The 20126-nt window shown below is 45.4% G+C and overlaps 1 protein-coding gene across 1 annotated transcript; it reads right to left on the bottom strand.

Moving 5' to 3' along the window:
• On the bottom strand, nucleotides 1-18152 carry map1b (microtubule-associated protein 1B). The gene is made up of 7 exons (XM_030353650.1): nucleotides 17787-18152; nucleotides 15137-15238; nucleotides 9639-9721; nucleotides 9052-9192; nucleotides 3385-8830; nucleotides 3057-3295; nucleotides 1-2755 (listed from the first exon to the last, which is right to left on the bottom strand). The coding sequence occupies exons 1-7, from the start codon at nucleotides 17968-17970 to the stop codon at nucleotides 2600-2602; spliced, it is 6351 nt and encodes a 2116-aa protein (XP_030209510.1). The 5' UTR covers nucleotides 17971-18152; the 3' UTR covers nucleotides 1-2599.
• Between the last annotated feature and the right edge of the window lie 1974 nt (nucleotides 18153-20126).

Genomic DNA, 20126 nt, shown 5'->3' with positions numbered 1-20126 from the left:
TTTACATTTTCTTACGCAACAAATTTTATTGTGGTACTTTTTTGATCATTTTTTCTTTTGAGAAGTGTTCCCTTTACAGCACATTTCCAATGAGGTTAGAAGAGGTGTTTCAACGCGCGCACACACACACACACACACACACACACACACACACACACACACACACACACACACACACACATACACACACACATCAGAGGAGGAGTTTGTTGAAAACTAATCGCTACAGCTAAATATGAGTTGGGAAAGGGACAGGGAAATGTCAATGCAAGATCACAAGACAATTATACCATACAGCTGCAGACAAACATTAACAATTGCACAGAGAAAGATGCAGAGATCAAGAGGAAGGATTGAGAGAGACAAAGAACAGAGAGAAAGAGAGAAAACATGAGTTTGGTTCCTACAATGAAGTCTGTTGTTTGATTATGGCCATGCTATTTGATAGAGGTTTATCTGCAGAAAAGGTGATTTCTGAGGGGTTGTGGTCGTCTGTTTTACATAACTACATACCTGGCCAACGATGGAAGAGCAAGCCTGCAATTATGGATAGTGGGTCTGTTTCCAGCTGTGATTTGCTGACAGTTTCTTCGGTTAACTTGCCTGCCAAAAGCTATCTGTGGTTTGTTGTAAATTGTCCTGGGTTGGTTTTGCGTCATGTAAGCAATTCAAGTGTCTGGTAGTATTGTCACACGTTCATCTTTAAAGGCAAAAATGGTCGTCCTGCCGTTGGGCTGAGCCTTCAAGGCATCTATCTTGCTGCCTCTCTGTAACTGGGCTGTTACAGCGGTAAGCTAGTTATTTTTTTTATTTTACAAGAAAACGGCAGTATTCTAAAATAGTCGTTAATGATGATACAGTACCACTGGAAGCAGCAAATGCAAAAAGCTAATTTGATGCCCGATCTATCTTCTCCTTAACAGCCAACTCTGCAGCCATGACATTCATATCCCAGTTCTAACCAGATTTACTCTCAGAGGACACCTATCTGCCGTGTGCATCTCAGTATTAATGTGCGTCCCTTTAGAACATTCCCTGTCCACACAGCTATTTATAATTATACTACAGAGCTTTAGAAAACAAGACATTTCAAGATATACAAACATATCCTGTCATGGCAACTAGAAAGAAAAGGCGAGGGTTTTCCTACAGCTAAAAATAAACCACAACATGCTAACCAACAAACAAACCATCAATAACATGATTGAAGGTTTGATCTGGCGCAAATTCAACCAATTTAAAGAAGTTATTATCAATAAATTAACAATCAACACAATTTAAAATAACAGTGATGCTTAAGAGAAAAAATAATTCTCCAATTCTGAAGAGTGGTGGGAATGCCCTCTGCTACAAAGCTCCAAACTGTTGCTAATCTGTAAAGCGCAAGAATTTACCGGAAACATAGATTCCTAAAGCTAAGAAAGCATTCCACTGTCAATACAATCCAGCAGCATGATTATCCAGCAGAAACATCATTCAAGAATAGGGTAACGTCTCCAAGGTTTTAATAAATATTCAGTTCGGCGTAATGCCAACTATGGAGGGTAATGCTAGCGTTAAAAGAGGAAGCATTGTCATCCTTATGCCAAGTTCATTTCTCAGGGTCAATAGCGTTGGTGGTGATCATCACGACAGTGATGACCACCACTATTCTGCAGCTTTCTTCCGACTAATAGATAACCGTACATTCAGTTTGACTCTCTAAGGCAATTCTCCTGATCCCTTAAGTCTTAGTGGGAGGGATTATCCAGCAGACACATCATTAACTTGGCTTTTCGCATGGCAATTCAGTAATCCAAAGTGTGGAAGAAGATATTTCGTTGGGGATATGCTTCCTTATATATACGAGCATAGATAGAAGAAACAGTAAAAACTACCTTGTTAAATAAATAAATAAATAAAACACACAATAAGGATGTTGTTGGATTTACTTTTGAGGCGTGAATGTCCCACAGCAGAACGCGTCTGAATCATCCGTACCACAGAGAGCTTGTATGGTAGAGTGTTCACAAAGCTATAGTGATATAGTTTAGCTCACAAAAGAAGATCACCACTTGAAGCATATAGGTTATATATAATAAGCCCTCTCAGGATCATCAGTACATCACAATTACTTTATCCGTCACAATGGACCATTTTCACAGTGTGTGTGTGGGGGTGGGTTTTTCTAGCAGGGTAAACACAGATGTAGCCCCTACATATTAAAGGGCCCCCATTTCACCACCAGGCTGATCTATCCATCAGATGTCTGGGTAGACACGCCAACATGTGATGTCACTAGAGGGTCCTTTTAAAAAGCTTGTAACAAATAATCTGCATCCCATCTGTTGGTGGAAGAGGGGCACTTTAACCTCAGGTATGTTTGATCTATGTGTCTCAGTGCGCCAGCCTGGCCAAAGTGTGGTCATCTTCATTCGTTTTTGTCTATTCTGGTGTGACAGTTGATAGATAAATGGGGGAGATCCATAATAAGTGTTAATCGCTACACCCGTGTCTGTCCTACTCCGGACCACCACTGTGAAAAGGGGTCTCATGCATTCCGTTCCCTTCGTACATTCCACAGACCGTTGTGAACTGTCGCCATGCTCGCAGTGCTTACTTATAACTCTATCTTACAGGCGGGGAAAGACTCGTCCTGCATGACCACGGTGCTGCTGCTGGCCAGGACCATGATGTTGAGCTCCTGCTGCTTGTCGTGAGTCTCCTGGTACCACTCCCGCATCACGTCCGAGTCGTGGGTGGGGATCAGGGTCACCTGGGGGGGGGGGGGGGATGGTGTTGAGCATGGTTTGGTAGAACGTTATGCTAAGGGTGCAATCCAGATAATGACCAGCAAAGCTATGAGGTTAGGTTGGTTCACAAATGATACACACATTTGTGTATTTATTTATTTGCTGTTTATTCAATCTAAGGTGAATGTCCCAATAGGACAACCATTTATCCGAGCAACCCGCTGTATCTATACAGACAAGATAGGAAGGAAGATAGGAACAATTCATTATTCATACACCCCATACATCATATGTTCAGCTACATCATTCATAGTGCATTCATACCTGCATATCGTTTCCCCACTGGGCCTTTCCCTCCAGCAAGGCATCCAGAACAGTCTTGTTGGGCTCCTGAGCCGGCTGGTCGTTGCCACTGACCACGTAGTAGGATGAACGAACCCGCTTGAAGAACTCAGCGTCCACGTTCTTAGCACTGCAGTGGTTGGGGATGTAAACCAGATCCATGTACATGGGAGGACAGTTGGGCACTGCCGCTCCACTCGAGACCTTGGTGTTCCCAGTACCTGAGAAAGAATCATGAGGATACATGTAAAAAGAATGGCACGTTTAGAGACGTGTGTTTGAAATGGTTTGAATGATGGATTACACTTACTTGTAGTACTCTTCGCTCCCCTAGATGCAGAGGTGTTGGTCGCGTTCTTTGCATCTTTACCTTCTCCCACTATCTTCTTTGGTGAGGCCGTCTTGGTATCTTTGGCCTTTGCCAGGGCGCTCTTCCTGGCTGGCGAGCCGCTGGTTTTAGTGAGCTTCTTCTTCTTGGTCTTCTCCGCAGCCGCCTCCTCCTGGCGCTCCTCAGCCTTGAGGGCCTCGGGGTCCACCATGCAGACGTCAGGGGGGGCCGGAGACGGGGCCGGGTCCTTCGCCGCCGGTGGAGGTGGGTCGGCGTGGCGGTAGGTCAGGGTCCGGTCGGTGGGCAGCGTCTCAGAGTCGTCCTCAGAGTCTATGTTGGCGTCGGCAGTGATTGAAGGGCAGTCCTCGGTCCCCGGGGGGACGTCCGAGTCGGTCTGGGACGGAGCGGACTCACTGATGGAGGTCGGCGGGGTCTCCTCACACTGCTTGGCTTGGAGCTTTCCGCCTGGGGGCGGGGGGCCTCCGCCCGACTTGGTCAGAAGTTTCCCTTCCTCCAGGGCCATTTCCTCGCGCATCAGATATTCTAGTGGGTTGGGGTTCATGAAGGACGGTGACAGCTCCGTCTTAGGGTGGCGGTACTCACAGGAGCTGACCAGGCAGAGGTCCACGTCTGTCTTGGAGTGGGGAGAGGAGCTCTGCTTTGAAAGGTTGGGTTCCTGGGAACCACCGGCACACATGTAGTTTGGGGATAGAGGCAGGGACGATGGGAAGGGGACTTTAGGGCTGTTGGGGGATTTTGAGGGTGGTGTGGACGTGTCACATTTAAAGGGATTTGTCTCCTTGGGAGAAAGCGCCTCTCTGGGTGGAGATGATGACTGCAGTGGTGGAGATGATGATGGTGGTGGGGATGATGATGGTGGTGGTGGGCTTGATGGGGCGGGTGATAAAGAGGGTGGTGGTGCAGATGATGATGGTGTTGGGGATGATCGGGGGGATTTCAATGAGGGTTGTGGTGGTGATGACTGTGGTGTTGGTGAGAATGATGATGGTGGTTGTGGTGGGGATGATGATGGTGGTGGGGATACTGATAGAGGTAGAAGGGATACTGATGGTGGTGTAGGTGAGAACGATGATGGTGGCGGTGGTGGGGATGCTGATGGAGGTGGTGTGGAAATTGATGGAGGTGGGAATGATGGTGAAATCGATTTTGGAGAGGTGTGTGTATCGTAGCTCTGCTCTGTGTCTTTGTTGGATTTATTTGAAGTTTCTTCCTCAGAAAGAGATGTTGGGCTGTCATCTTCTTTTCCTGGTGGACCTCCGATCAATGGTGATGAGTCAGTGGAAAGAGGAGAATGGGTGAGAGAAGCAACCTTCTGGGTTACTGGAGACTTGTCTGTTGGCAGTAGCGTGCTGGGTGGCATTTCTCTCATTTGGCATGGAGTGGTGACAGAGGGAGTAGACTGAGATACATCCGATGGAGACGCGGAAATGACATGAACTGTATCCATCTCTTTGAAAAGAACAGTTGTCTCCACATTGAATTCGTGCTCGCCCACTGGTCTCAGGTCCAATCCTTCTGAGGGGCTGTAGTCCACCTCCGTGGGGCCATTCTCTGTGGCACGGGAGCTCCCCGCCAACGATGGATGCTCTGGAGACTGCTTACTAAAGTCCAAGGCTAAGGAATGGTCAGGGGAGTCCTGCCCTAATTCCACGGAGGTAGTAGACTGCTCCGGGGATTTAGCCTCCTGCGCTTGTGCCCTCATCTTTGCCTTTGGCGAGTTGTCGGGGGAGATGGACATTGGCCTGGGGCTCTCCTCCTTGGAAGGGGAGCCCTCCGCCTCATGGAAGGGGGTTGGTGTCTGTACCACCGAGACAGACAGCGAATCCACCTCTGTGGAATGAGGCGAGCCCACCTCGGCATGAAGCGATGGGGAGTCAGTGGTGGGCTCAGGGAAGGAGCAGGTGGCCAACGAAGTAGTGGATGCTGAGGCCAGATGGGAGAAGGTGTCATCTGCTACCGCCTCTTCTATTGGTGTACCTGACTTGTCTGATGTGGTGCCCTCTGATATTGACATTTTGCTCTCCTCTTTGAAAGTGATGTTGGTGTCGAATTCATGTTTGACAGGGGCTGCTGCCACATGACTGTCTTCTCCATTATTTTTCTCTGCGTCACTTATTGACTCTTCTTTCATTGTGGGAAACTCGTGTCCAAGGGTGAGTGGGCTTTGCTGAGGGGAGACTGCCTTCTCCGCATGTGAAGATATGCCATGCTCAACCTCCTTTGGCTCTGGGCTGGCACTTTTAGACGAGTCCTCTCTGTCACTGGTAACCTCAACAATTGTGGGTCCCTCAGCATTGTCCTCAGATGCTATCATTTTAGACTTTTCGTCTACTGGAGACTGATAGTAAGGTGTGTGACCCGAGGATTGAGGTGAATTTGTGTCCTCTAATGTCTTATCATCTGGGCTGATCAAAGACTCAGCTACCCCCTTTGGTGATCCGGTCATAGTGGTGCACAATTCAATAGGTGAGGCAAAGAGCAAGGGAGCTTCGAAATTCATCTTCTTTTCCATAGAAGGAGAATGTACAAGTGGTGAGGTTGAGGAAACAGAATTCAATCTGGTTGAGTCTAGGTCTTCTTTATCACATGGTACCTTATCTGACACCAGGGCCTCTACGGCATCATCAGATGGGAACTCTCTGCAGAATCGATCTGCTTCGAGGGGTGAGGGAGGAGATACAGTGCAGGCAGATGGAGGGTAGTCTTTGCCCTCTGTTGCATCGCTCTTGGAGAGGTCAGATTCTGGCAAATCCTGGAGTGGGGAGAGACGTCTCACTTCAAACTCCCCATAGGTCGACTCGGCAATTCTGCCAGCGTCCTGAGAAGGAGAATCATTTTCATCGCTTGGGGTATCCCTAGGTGTGGACATCCCGTCCATTGGAGTGGGGACACTGGAGATGTCCATTATGGATTGAGTGTGGCCGGAGGAGGACACCTCCAGAGCTTCTTCTATGTTTTCGTCATCGGAAGCAGTTTCGCCTTCAAAGCCCACTGGAAACGTTTCATCATGTATCGACGCTGCCGGAGAAACCGGTGATGAGACTTTGGGGGAGGCTGATACAAGCAAACAGACTTTCTCAGTGTCAATTTCCTTTACACCCTGAACCTTATCTTGTTTGAGTGTTTCATCCTCAATGTCATCATGCGTTTCACCACCAACTTTTACAGATGTGTTCTCATTTTCACCAAGTATTTCATTGTTATTATTTATAACTGTTTCTTTTTCTGTTTCCACGGTTTGTGGTGTGTAAACTTCATCTGATTCCCCCTTCTCGATATAATCTACCGTGTCAGATGTCTCTTCGAGTCCAGTGCCTTCATCCTCAAATTTCTCACTTCCACACCCATCAATCTTTTCCTTGGGTTCCGGTTCATCGGGAGTCTCTCCACTTTCCCCCTCAACTTCTGTTGTAATTCCTTCATCAATAGACTCTGCGGCTTCAGAGGACTCTTTGGTCTGCAACAATTCTTCATGCTGGATCAACACAGCTGGTTCCTCTTGGGTTTGCTGTATCTCTCCCTCAACTACAGCTGATTCTTCGGCTTTAAGCTCTTCAAAGTCCTTAGTCAGGTCTTCTGGAGAAGACATCAAGGACCTCACTTTCTCCATGTTCTTTGCAACAGCATTGACTGCACATACAGGTTTAGCTTCCTCCACTGTTAAATCTTTCTTTGTCACCTTTACCTTTTCCTTTTCCTTTTGTTTTAAAGAACTTCCAGCATCTTTTTTGGAAGATTCAGCTTTTACTAAAGCCTTTGGTTTGGTCGGTTTCTTTGCCTCAATTGCAGCTGGCACCTTTTTCACATCTTTGGATGACCTCTTCATATCCTTCCTTGATTCATCTTTGTTTAGCTCTTTCTTCATCTCCTTCCTGTCTTTCATAGGAGACTCTCTCCGGAAATCTCTTTTGAGCTCTTTCTTTACCTCCTCCTTTTTCACCTCCTTTCTGGTTTCCCTTTTGGGGGTAAGCTTTTCTTCTTTCTTCGTTGCCTCCTTCTTCACCTCCTCATGTTTCTTCTCGACCAACTTTTTAGGTTCCTTCTTCACAATCCTTTCTTTTTGAGTCTTGAGCTTGTTTTTCTCTTGAGTCTCATGTGCAGCCGCCTGCTCTGCCTTCGGTTTCACCTCTTTTTCAGGTACCTTGCGCATTGGGGCCTTCTTTTGTGTTTTTTCCTGAAGAGATTCTGCATCTGTCTTTTCCTTTTCAGGAACTTCTTCTTTGGACTCCTTCCTGATGGCCCTGCTCGGTGAAGGCCTGGGGGTGGATTTGAGGCTCTCTCTGCTGTCAGTTCTGTGCTTTAGCTTCGCCTGCTTGGGCTTAGCCTCCGCTGCAGCGGCTGCTGTGTTGGCACTTATGGCTTTCTGGGTAACAACTGGTTGCTTCAAGAAGTCCAAGTGCTTTAGCTTCTCTAGCCCTTCCAGGATGTGATGCTGAGTGGCATTTCCAGGAAAGAGGACACGCACTATCTTCTCTGAAGGGTTGGCGGGATGCCACACAATCAACGATGAAATGGACGTCAGTGAAGATACCGGAAACTCTGATTCTTTTCCATTGGGTAACATTATTGAGACTTTGTCTTTCTCACTCCCGGTCCATTGTTTCATGAAGTGCTGCAGCTCCTTGCTATTCTTGGATGGATTAATTACATACATCTCAAGCATCCCAACACCCATTTTCTGAAAAAGAACAATTGGTTCTATGGTGTTCCCGACAGGCCTATGCAGAGACTCTGTTTTCAAGTTGAGCTTGGTGAGGAACTGCTGAATGTTTGCTGCCTCCTCCATGTTCCTACGCACCCTATAATTAGGCTCTGGGTTTTCCAAAGTTTCGGGAAGATTTACGAACACAACACCGATGTCTGGTGAGATCCTGTTCTTGGCCCAGTCACTGTTGGCCGCCGAGCCCTGGGACTGCTCCTCCTCCATCTCGGCCACCTTCCTCTGCAGCATGCTGTTGATGCCGGGCAGGTTATCGTCCCCGATGTGCGTCAGGAGGATTGAGTCCACCCTGTCCAGGTGCCTCACTAGCTTCCAGAAGCACGACTTCCTCCCCGAGCCGCCGTTAATCAGCATGTTGAAGCCATTGACGGCAAAGAGCGCCGAGTCACCGCGTCCCCCGGGGAAGATGTAGCAGCAAGGCTTGGAGAGCTTGAGGAACCCCCCTGAGGTGGGCGGCTCCAGCATGTCAAAGGGAGACGGGATCTCCACCGACTCGGATAGGTATTCCGTGAACTCGGAAAGGCCCTCCATCTCCGGGAGTATGAGAGCAGAGTTGAGCTTCATGTTTATGAAGTCCTGCAGGTTGTGTTTGTCCAGATTAGAGTTCTGCCAGTCCCCGTGCTCAGGGCAGGACAGGGTGAGGTTGGCTTTGTTGGCTGGGTGAATGGTGGTGAGCAACTCACCGATCTAGAAGTAAAAAGAAAATGGACGCAACATTTCTAAACGGGTCTGTATCATTCAAATAAGTGAGATAAACAAAAAACGTATATTGATACCTTATTTCCTTTTGTTTGGTACATATATTAATATATATATATCAAAGTACATACATTATCTTATCTTTTGTATGAACTTGATAGAGTAAGTGAAAATAATAAATAATGCTGAAATCTTCTAATCTGTTTTACCTCTTGATCAGTGAAAATGTCGATGAAGTTAAAGAAGGAGAAGGATCCAGACTGCAGAATGAGCTCGCCAGTGTTCTCATAGCACTGACCCGACAGGACAATCAGCTTGTGTCTGGCAGTGTCTGAGATCATCAGACGTACCTGCAAATCAAATGAACAAATAACGATTTAATACAAAATGTTTTTAAGAATTATTTTGAAATGTCTTGACGCATCCAACATAGATATTGTTCCACATTTATTCTATCGAAATCACACTTTTCATTTTGATTAAATGCCTGTTCATTGGTCTATCCATTTCCTCTGTTCCCTTTTCAGTAAATTTCCTCGTTGATGATATCCTTGAGTGGGATTTTGAAAGCAGCGGTGGAACAAATGTTATTCTTGGATAATTTATCTGAATTCCCGGAGTCCTCTTAAAAGATTTTCAGCATGAATAGCTTTGTTACTGGGGAGCAGCCCTCATTCTGGGCATCTGAGATTCCGATTGTGAATCTAGAATACTTTCGATATTCTTGTCTATTGAAAGCTCAGACAAGTAACCTGATTATGTAAAGATAATGTAAGAATCGATGTGTTTCTTCTACCTCCGTGCTGACTGCATCATCCGACGGGTTGATGAGCACCACTGTCTCCAGGATATTGCTTTTGTGGTGAAGAATCCTCTGGCCTGGGAAAACATTAAACAGAGTATACATGATTAACGCAAATCAATACTAGGGGAAGTGCTATATGTTAGGTAGTGTTGTATGACACCAACACACATATTGTATTTCCTGTCCGGTCATGGCCAGGTCTTCAACAACAACCTTTTAGATGATAAATAAATAATCATGATGATCCCTCCTGATTGTCTCAAGATTTAGGTTGGATGAAAATGATGCCCAATTCTGACTGTATATTGGTAAGTGATCTCCCCTGCAAGTCCACAAACGGTCCAGAAAAGAAAAGGTGGGCACATGATAAACAATTTAACAATAATCCTTACCACTTTTAATTACCACCATTTAAAATACGACGCTAAAACAGAGTTTTGGAGTCATGAATCTTTGAAATCAGCGGTTTAATGCTTTTCTCTGTTGATCACATGAAGGAAGGACATGAATTAAATATAGTGGTTCCTGTCTGACCAGGGCTGACAGATGAAGGCTTCTTCACATAATCTATAGAATAATGCATTTTTCAAATAACATGGCAGGTGTGTATAGCGAGTCTCCCTGGAGTGCGAAGGGTTAGGGTTGAACTACCCCCCAACCCTGACTGCAACCTTCAGACCTCCCTGCGCCCAACACTCGTCCCTCACGTTGCTATGACAGCAAGGCTGATATCAAAAAAGACAGCCTTCTGAGATTTATTAAGTGTGTATATTAATCCACTCTGGTTTCAATGTGGTACACTCCTATCAAAGTGCCGGTTGAAAAGGGTTATAGAAATCAGTCAGCTTTACAGGACATTTCTTCAAATCCCTTACAATGAATTGGTTTTATCAATAAGGATAATAAGAGATCCAGCTATACCTTATATAGGGATGAAACATAAAAGACACATTAAGACAGAATATGGTTTTGATAAAATGTATTTGATGTCGGTTGTCATGAGCAACAGAGTAACATAAATAGCTTTGACTCTGGGTACAGCCATTACAGGAGGATGACATAATAGCGACATAGCAGACGATGGTTACATCGTAAAATGTTACAGCACTAATTGTGCCGCAGTGTTGTGTTTGTGTGAAAAGTGACCTTGACTTTATGGCCATAGGGCATATGGTCTTTACCTGCAAGGCCATTCTTCCCCGGACTCCCTGAACGCTTACATAACTTAGCTGCGCTGCACCAGGGCTCAGAGTCTACCTATTTGTATTTTAGAACCGACAGAATGATTTATTTCACAGATAAATATACACTACTGAACATGCATTTAGCAAATATAAAATATATACATATATGTTTTATATTTGATCAATGTTAATTGAACACATAATGTTATGTCTATGTATAATGATAATAATAATAATAATAATAATAATAATACCTATACATATATGTATTATTATTCACATTATTTAATTTCTTACTTATATATGAATGCAAAAAGATAAAATACATTTGTTCTATTGTGTGTTTGCTTCATGCTACGTAACCATCACGGATGTTGGGTGTAAAGGACTTTATGGTTGTACTGCTGGTGATGAAGTGATTTCCTTCAGAGGTAAATCACCGTTGGTTGAGCGAGGGCGTGGTGGGACTGTGAGATACTGCTGCAGCTATTTTTCTATTCTGATTTCTGGCTGGTTGCTGAATCACCCCCACCCATACATATTTCATACAGCAGAGCCTCATCAAGGAGGCATTGACCCCTTGTGCTGTGATGTCCCGGAAGGCCGTCCCCGAAGTTTAGAACTAAGATGGCCGCTAGGTGAACATTTACAACATTTAACATTAACGTCTAATACTGTTAAGGAAATGGTATTGAGAGTGAATTGTGAATACAACTAAACAAAGTAGGCTAGCAATGACTTAAAATATAGAATAAAAAAAAATTAGATATTAGATATAAGATGTTATTTTCAAAATAAAGAAATAAAGTATTTCTTTATTTCTTATATTCTTGAACAGGTAACATTTGGTCAAACTGTTGCCTTTTGGGATTACTGTTCAGTATTCATGAGCAAAAAATTTCTCATGTACAAAGACAAAGAAATGTGGATCATTTTGAACATTAAAACGTCTTATTACAAAATGTAATTTGTATTTTCTGTTTCGATCATTTGTCGAAAAAAGCACCTATTCAGGGTTCGGCCAACCATAACTAACTATCCCCTGCTTGGCAGATAACCTCAGACGGATCTGTCGGCAATCTCAGCCTCCTATCAAATAAATAAAGGGCTGACGTCTTGGCTTGCTGGTTTGACCCTGACAATTACCTTGATGGATCGAGAAAAGCCCGGCCAGCCCATCCCCTTCCCCTCCCCGGGCACGGGCCTCTCCTGGGGGAGCCGGGAGATGTGACATGCCTCGCCAAGCACTCCCTTTCTGACGGGACAGACAGCAAGGAGCAGCCCAGTGCCCTCCACCACCCAGACAGACCCAAAACACACACACACACACACACACACACACACACACACACACACACACACACACACACACACACACACACACACACAAACACACACACACACACACACACACACACACACACACACACACACACACACACACACACACACATACACACACACACACACACACAGAAGCACAAATATGCACACACACACACAGACAAACGTAGAGATTAACACTTAATGACAGAGAGAGAGACACACACACACACAGACACACACACACACACACACATACACACACACACACACACACACAGAAGCACAAATATGCACACACACACACAGACAAACGTAGAGATTAACACTTAATGACAGAGAGAGAGACACACACACACACACACACACACACACACACACACACACACACACACACACACACACACACACATACACATACACACAATACAAAAACACACACACCCACACACAACGAAAAAAACAACGTCTAGAATCTGGAGTCTAGAGTCTGGAACAAAGGCTTTCTTTCCATTTTGCAGGAATGAGGAAACACAAAGTGCTTTCTATTGGACACAATTATACATTATATACCTGTCATAATTGTCGAAATAATAGATGAATAGAATGGTATTCATCTGAGAATCTCAGCTGTACCCTCAGATTTTATAGGAGTCATACATGGCTGCTGATGGGTGGAGGTTCCCAGTCATTGCGTTTGGCCGGGCCTGGAGAGACCGGAGGCGACCAACTCACACACCCTGTGTTCTGCTGTCTGAAGGGAAGTCAGTGTCTTTGAAAGGGCATGTGGACCCTGCAGAGTCATTAGTTCCAGGGGTACCTTCCTCCTGACAGCCTCTATAGGAGGGCTGGGTGATAAAGAGATTATCATCAATACATATCCTGATATGCTAATAAGTGATGAGTTTAGCCTTCTGAGTAGTCTAACCGAGGCTCGGTACATTGTCTTGAATGGAAATATACAGTATGGTATCAGACTAAAAACAGTTGTCTTTCTGACGTTTCAAACCTCATATTTGATCGTTTTAAGGCTGTATATCCACATCTTTATTTCATGTGGAAACAATAGTATTTAAAGAAGATAAACGATTATATATAATAATTGCCCTACTTTCAACCCCCTGGTTTGTTGTTCCTTGAGATGTTGGTGTGTAAAAAAATGGCCCAAGGTGGTCTATTATTGCACACAGACACACACAGACCTAACACACCACACACTCTATATTCCTGCAGCGTTAGACCAAATGTGCTGATGGATCAATAAACCTGAGAATGAAAGAGATGGGGCGATCTACTCGTCTTGCATCCAGTCACCAAGCAATCACACTTTTCTCAACTTCCCTGTACGCTTCCTTTCATCCCTCTCTCCTCCTGTGACCCCCCCCCCCCACCCCTCTCCTCTTTCTTCTCCACCATCCACCATCTCCTCCCTTCCTCAGGCGTTCCCCTCGCCCTCCTCTCCTCCTCTGCCTTCCCTCGCTCTGCTTTCATTTCCAGGAGGGAGACTCGGGCCACAGGGGAAGGCCGCTGCTCATAATCCTGCTCTGCATCAATACTGTGCTGCATAGCAACGGCCCACCACGCGCAGGGAGAGGCAGGTAATGAAGGGGAGGACAATAGATGTGGCGCACGATGCGGGGAAATGCAGAAATAGGATGGGGTTTGCCGATGTCCATCTCAAATCGACGTGAGTGGGATGGGTGTGGATGGTACGTGAGGTTGACTTTTTTCACAAGACACCCGAAAATAACTGAAAATGAAAATTAACTAAAATTGATTCTTATAAAATCTGTATGAAAAATATGAGAATATTTAGAATCATATTTTGTGAATTAGGCAATATGCGGGGTTCTAAATATTAAAGTTCTTAAAATAATGATGATAAAACATAAACATCTGGCACATGAATAAATCATATTTCTATGACCACGGATCTGTCTGGAGCATAATCCAGATGAAGGTTGTGTATCAATCCATTGTTGGTCTGATGACCCTGCTGTACACCCTGCCGGCCATAACCAATAGGGCTCAGAGCCAAGCTTGGCGCTGGGCTCCAGCCGCACGCAAGGACACCAGACCACCGCTCAGTGCAGTGCTGTCGTCCTGATGTCAACGGATAAAATATGACGTGAAATCATTTGGGATTGATCGGGAGCTGAGTTCCGGAACGGACCAGGATCGCATGGGTTCTGGGAGGACGTCCGGTAGTCCATGGATGGGCGCGGTTTCCGGCCCGCTCAGCCCTCGTTGGAATTTAATTTAATTACTTGATCAATTATTTAAAACCGGAACCAGACACCCACTGTAAACCTTTATGTCCACTGATGAAGAGAAAGTTCTCTCACGGACACGTCGGACAGCGAAATATTTGATTTAATCTTAAGGCATGATCATGGGAAAAGTACTGGCAGCAAAGTTTACCGAGAACACATTCGACGAGACAATAGATTCACAAGATTCTTATAGGGAACATTAACATTGTGGGAAGGGAGTGGGAGTGACCTTAGGCCAAGTAAATTTGTAATACAATGGGTGGGTATTGGACATGTCTGCAGGTTTGGCTCTAAACGAGTTTACACAACAAAGAAGTCAGTCGATTGGCCTGGTCACAAAACCAGACTTACTGGCTCCAGTGGGAACTTGAATACGAATTAACTTAAGTTACAGGGAGAATGTATACAGTTCCTTCAAATATAATAATTATATAAACAAGGTTAATATAATTTGTATGTGATTGTATATTTATAGTTATGATTGATATTTCCACGACATCCACCGAACCAGAATATAAAACCACACAAAAATATCAGAATGTCTGACAGCATCCCAATATTTACAAAAATACATTTTGTATCCGAACTCAAACATCTTTTTCAAAGGGTTAGGTAAGGCCCCTGCAGATTCCCAGCCCTACCCCCAGGGGTGTGTCTGAGTCCCGGTCCGTCAGTGTTCTGGAGAACATGGTATCTCATATCGGTTTACCTTTGACATCAGAGGAGAAGCGGGCCGAGTGGCGCGACACAAACAGCTTCAGCTCCTGGTCCAGGTTGCAGTTCACCAGGTTGGTGTCCCAGGACCGGATCCCTGCAGGATAACACACAACACCATCCGATTCACACTCTTTCCTTCCATACAGCTGTTCTCCACCCACCAGGTACGACCAGAGCCCATGGGGTCACATCGTTCTACTGCAGAGTGATCATACTTTACGTGACTTTGTTTTATAAGAATCGATAATAGGAAATATTCATAGATTATTGATTGCTATTTTTGTAAACCACAAATCCGAGTCACGGATATAATGAGCATATCGTATTGCTCTGTCATGCAGCGGGGGTAAAGAGAGAAAGAGAGAGAGGGAGAGAGAAAGAGAGAGAGAGAAACAGAGACAGAGACAAAGAGAGAGAGAGACAGAGGGACAGAGAGAGAGACAGAGAGAGAGGGCATGGAGAGAAAGAGAGAGAGAGAGAGAGAGAGAGAGAGAGAGAGAGAGAGAGAGAGAGAGAGACAGACAGACATAAAGAGACAGAGAGAGCGAGAGAGACATAAAGAGACAGAGAGAGAGAGAGAGAGACATAAAGAGACAGAGAGAGCGAGAGAGAGAGAGACATAAAGAGACAGAGAGAGAGAGAGAGAGAGAGAGAGAGAGAGAGAGAGAGAGAGAGAGAGAGAGAGAGAGAGAGAGAGAGAGAAAGAGAGAGAGAGAGGGAGAGAGAGAGAGAGAGAGACAGCAATGTTGCAAGTGGAGTGTGTTTGTCTGGCTTTGGCAGCCATTTTAAATATGTGCATGTAAAGTGAACTTGTCACTTCCTCACTTCGAGATCCTAAGGAATGATTTACTGACAATATGACATTTGACAATGCAGCGACGAGATTCAGAATACAATTATGGTTAACACTATTTGAGAATGAAGGGTGTGGCAAAAGGATTAAACCCTATATCAACTGACATCGTAAAAGTCTATATTTGTATCAATGTAATTACTTGTCTACCATTTCCTTACTGCTGTACTAAACAGGGCTCCCTCTCAAACGAGAGCTCAGTTTCAATGGGATTTTCCCTGTCCAAATAAATCAGAGTCATCATAAAAGATTCAGGCCAGACTCAACAAAGCCTGCCTGTCTGGAAAGAGGATGCTGTCAACTTAATAATCGTAATGATCATAATAAATATATCACAATAATTGCAATGCAAGTGTCATAAATACAGATGATAACATTCAGATGATAAATACTTTAGAAAGTAAAAGCTAGCTTCAATCTGTTTTCAATGTAGTTAATTTCCCAGAAGGTGGGCGTATGTTGTAAGATGAAGTGTACATTTTACTATAATGTGATGATGGGACAAATGTAATGCTGATGATGTCACTGTATGGATAAGAAGCCATCGTGACGCAGTTTCCATGGACCTTATTTGCTTCTCCTCCCACATCCCAGTGATGTCAACTAACCGGCCGGATGTCAACAAGTTTGTGTTTTTTTATCCTCATGCACCCTGCTGGCTAAAAAAGGGATCCTTGCGACTTTCCGTAGGGACCGCAGTGCGGACCAGCCACGCCCACCAGCCGGTGTCGGATGAAAGACGAATAGCAGGATGGATGGAGACCAGCTCACCGACGCAGGGAAATGGTTTGAGCTAGTATCTTCACTGTATGTAGGCCTACGCCTGGTGCGTTTAGAAGATGTGCATGGCTAGGCTCCTGAGCAGCCCCCCTAGGACCAGGAATAGCCCCCCATGGAACAGGAGCAGGCGTACGGGGCATCCTCCCGAGACAACATGCAGCTGCTTCGAGAACAATGGCGAAATAAAGTCCCTTGCACTAATCGTGGGGTTTCTAAAGATAAAACTGCATAGATCCCCCCGAGGCACCAGCACGGAGCCACTCAAAGGGTTTATCTTATCGCAACGGAATGGTTGCGGAGAAAATGCGCATCCCAGACCTGTAGTTAGGGCGACGGGTCTGCTGCGCTGTTGACGCATCGCCCATGATTGAGCCAGAACGCTGAATCACTCCGGTGGGTCTGGTGAGAACACGTGTTTGGATGACAACACTGGCTCTAGAGACACACACACTAGCCGGTACACTAAATAGGCCTACATATATGTGCCCAACATTTATGACATTTGATAGTATGTGGTAGACAGTGTGATGTTGATGTCCCTATGCAAGCAGTAGGGCTGTGCTTGTGTGTGTGTGTGTGTGTGTGTGTGTGTGTGTGTGTGTGTGTGTGTGTGTGTGTGTGTGTGTGTGTGTGTGTGCGTGCGTGCGTGCGTGTGTGCGTGCGTGCGTGCGTGCGTGCGCGTGTCTGTGTGTGCACGTAGGCCTCAGTGTGGTAACCTATTGTGTTGTTGTAGGGAGGGGCCAGATAACTTCATTAGGGACAACGACAGCTCCCCTGAGTTTACCCTTAAGTTAGATCACAGTACTTAACTGATCTGCAATGGACAAATCAGCACTTAAAAGCTCCAACACCGACGGTTCCTATAATATAAACGCAGTAGATGATGATGTCTATATATCTTCTTATCTGAAGGAGACTCACGGCCCCACCAAAACCATCCGCATGATGCCTCCAGCAGCCTCCTCTCATGCCCATCCTCTCCATCCTCTCCATCCTCCCCGTCTCTTACCTTTCTCGATGTCCGCAATCGCGCACTTCAAATGATTCTCCGTGACGATCTCCCCGATGACCACCAGCAGGTAGAATTTGCTGTCGACGAAGTGCTGCGAAAGGCTGGTGGACGTGGGCGACGCCATCACGTTGCGATCGGTCTCTAACTGTTCAAGATCTGCGGATTGCACAAGGGTCGCCATCCTCCCACTTCCACGAAGAGTATAGCAACACGCCCTGAGTTTGTCTGCTGGATGTGCTCTGGAGTCGCTGTACGTGCAGGAGACTCCCCTCCTCGATGGGAGTGGCTCTCCTAGCTTTTCCTTTTTTTATACGCACGCAGACATTGGGTCATATTCGGTAATCCGGCGAGGAGAGGGATGCACAAGGAGGTAGGGAGCGGTATTCGCAGACTCACGACTGATGTCATGTGCAGCCAATGAGGAGGAGAGGCATGGGAGGATGATGCCGATCAAAGCGATATTTGAAGCGAGATGATAAGCGCGATGGAGGCAAATTGTGTCTCAATAGCGCAGTGGAGCATCAGGCTGGATGAACACAACTATAACAACAAGTGTTAAAGGTACTGGTGTAGTGGCTATATGGTAGCCTGAACACTAGACAATTGTTTTCAAATGATGTACATTCACATGTGTATTAGGGCAGTGTGTGTTGTCAAGTACATGTGGGTGGTAGTTGAATATGAGCTCTTTCTGAAAGAACATGGCTTCTGAATCGTTTTCGTTTCAATCAATTGCTCTTTATGAAAAAAGATCAGGCAAAACACGATAATGAAATCAAAACATCTGTCCACGAATACCATCTTTCATATTGTGTTACCAGTTGTATTGATTCCCTCTCTCAGCTATTTCCTCAGGATGGAGACAAAGGCTACTGTTACAGCTGACCTCCCAGCGTCGGCCAATCAGAGGCGACCAACGTATACTGTTTAACCGGTGGTAATACGTGACATCGTACATAATACACGTGTGTGTGTGTGTTCTTGTTTTGCTATTCTGAGCACATTTCACCATAAGCATTGTGTGTACTTTGTTGGTGTGTGTGTGTGTGTGTGTGTGTGTGTGTGTGTGTGTGTGTGTGTGTGTGTGTGTGTGCGTGTGTGTGTGTGTGTGGAAGCGTGTGTGATTTTGTGTGTGTGTGTGTGTGTGCGCTGATCACGTACACAGACAAATAACAGCTACATTACACAGTGGGTGTATTGTGTGAGTGTTTGTGACTGTGTGTTTGTGTGCGTGCAAGTGTGCATTTCTGCATCCACATATGTGTTTGTGTGGGCATCCGTAGGACAGAGTGCAACCAGACAAGCACACACACACACCCCACGTCTGTGTTGACTCTGGCCCCTGGCGGGTGTCTGTCCTGCTGTCTGTGTGATGGGTTGAGCCCGGCTGCACTATTGACTAGCAATCCCTTTGTCTTTAGGGACAGCGATACATTAAAGATCCCCCAAACCAACCGCCGTTTGGATCCCACCGTCCTGCAGTCTGCCGTTCGGTGTTAGATGCTGAGCCAACAGAGGCTGTGGTTGATCAGATATTCATTACACACACAGTGTACTGAAACATGTCAGAGACCCTCATCTTATGTGTGGCAGACACACACTGGAGGATGTGGTCTGTGTGTGTGTGTGTGCGTGCGTGCGTGCGTGCGTGAGTGCGTGTGTGCGTGCGTGCGTGCGTGTGTGTGTGTGTGTGTGTTTGGATTTTGTGTGTATGTGTGTGTGTGTGTGTGTGTGTGTTTGTGTGTGTGTGTGTGTCTCTGCTGTAATGAATCAGTTCAGTTATTTAATATTGACCATTTGGTTATTCAACAAGAGCTCCGCAGTGGCGACATAAGCTTTTCATTTTGACCCTGCTGCTAATACAACAGCCAACTAATTGAGTTATTCCTGTAGGAAGGCAGGACACATGCCTGTATATGATGTAAAACATGAAACACAAGGCTTGGGAAGACCTTTCGGTTTAGGCTTGGATTTATTTTTCAGAAATTGCAAAGAAACAACATAATGTTTTAGTTGGATGACAAATAAATGTTTTTACTTAAATTCAAAAGCAGCCCCCACAACGGAGGAAAATAAAACAACAATTAAAGACATTTGAATGACCTCTCCACATTAGGCTAGTCATAATCACCAGGACACGCACTGCTATGGCCTATACCCAATATCAATAATAGATTCCCCCTGCACTAACGAACTGCAGTGACTCTCGGGGGAAAGGTTTTTAACACGTTAATGACCAATGCATGTGGACAGCCTGTCATCATAACGTGTAGTCATGGCGATACATGTTCATCGCTTTTAGGCGCGGGGACCAGAGGTGCTCGTTAAGATTCATGG

The sequence above is a fragment of the Gadus morhua genome, chromosome 4 (genome assembly GCF_902167405.1).
Source record: "Gadus morhua chromosome 4, gadMor3.0, whole genome shotgun sequence".
NCBI classification, from domain to species: domain Eukaryota; kingdom Metazoa; phylum Chordata; class Actinopteri; order Gadiformes; family Gadidae; genus Gadus; species Gadus morhua.
This window is presented reverse-complemented; position numbering and strand designations above follow the sequence as displayed.

What these genes read in the sequence shown, in the direction of transcription:
- map1b (XM_030353650.1), bottom strand. Translation starts at nt 17,970, where the DNA reads ATGGCGACCCTTGTGCAATCCGCAGATCTTGAACAGTTAGAGACCGAT. An exon ending in ATGATGCAGTCAGCACGGAG is followed by an intron (nt 9,193 to 9,638) that starts GTAGAAGAAACA and finishes TTTGATTTGCAG; the next exon opens with GTACGTCTGATGATCTCAGA. An exon ending in ACATTTTCACTGATCAAGAG is followed by an intron (nt 8,831 to 9,051) that starts GTAAAACAGATT and finishes TTTTACTTCTAG; the next exon opens with ATCGGTGAGTTGCTCACCAC.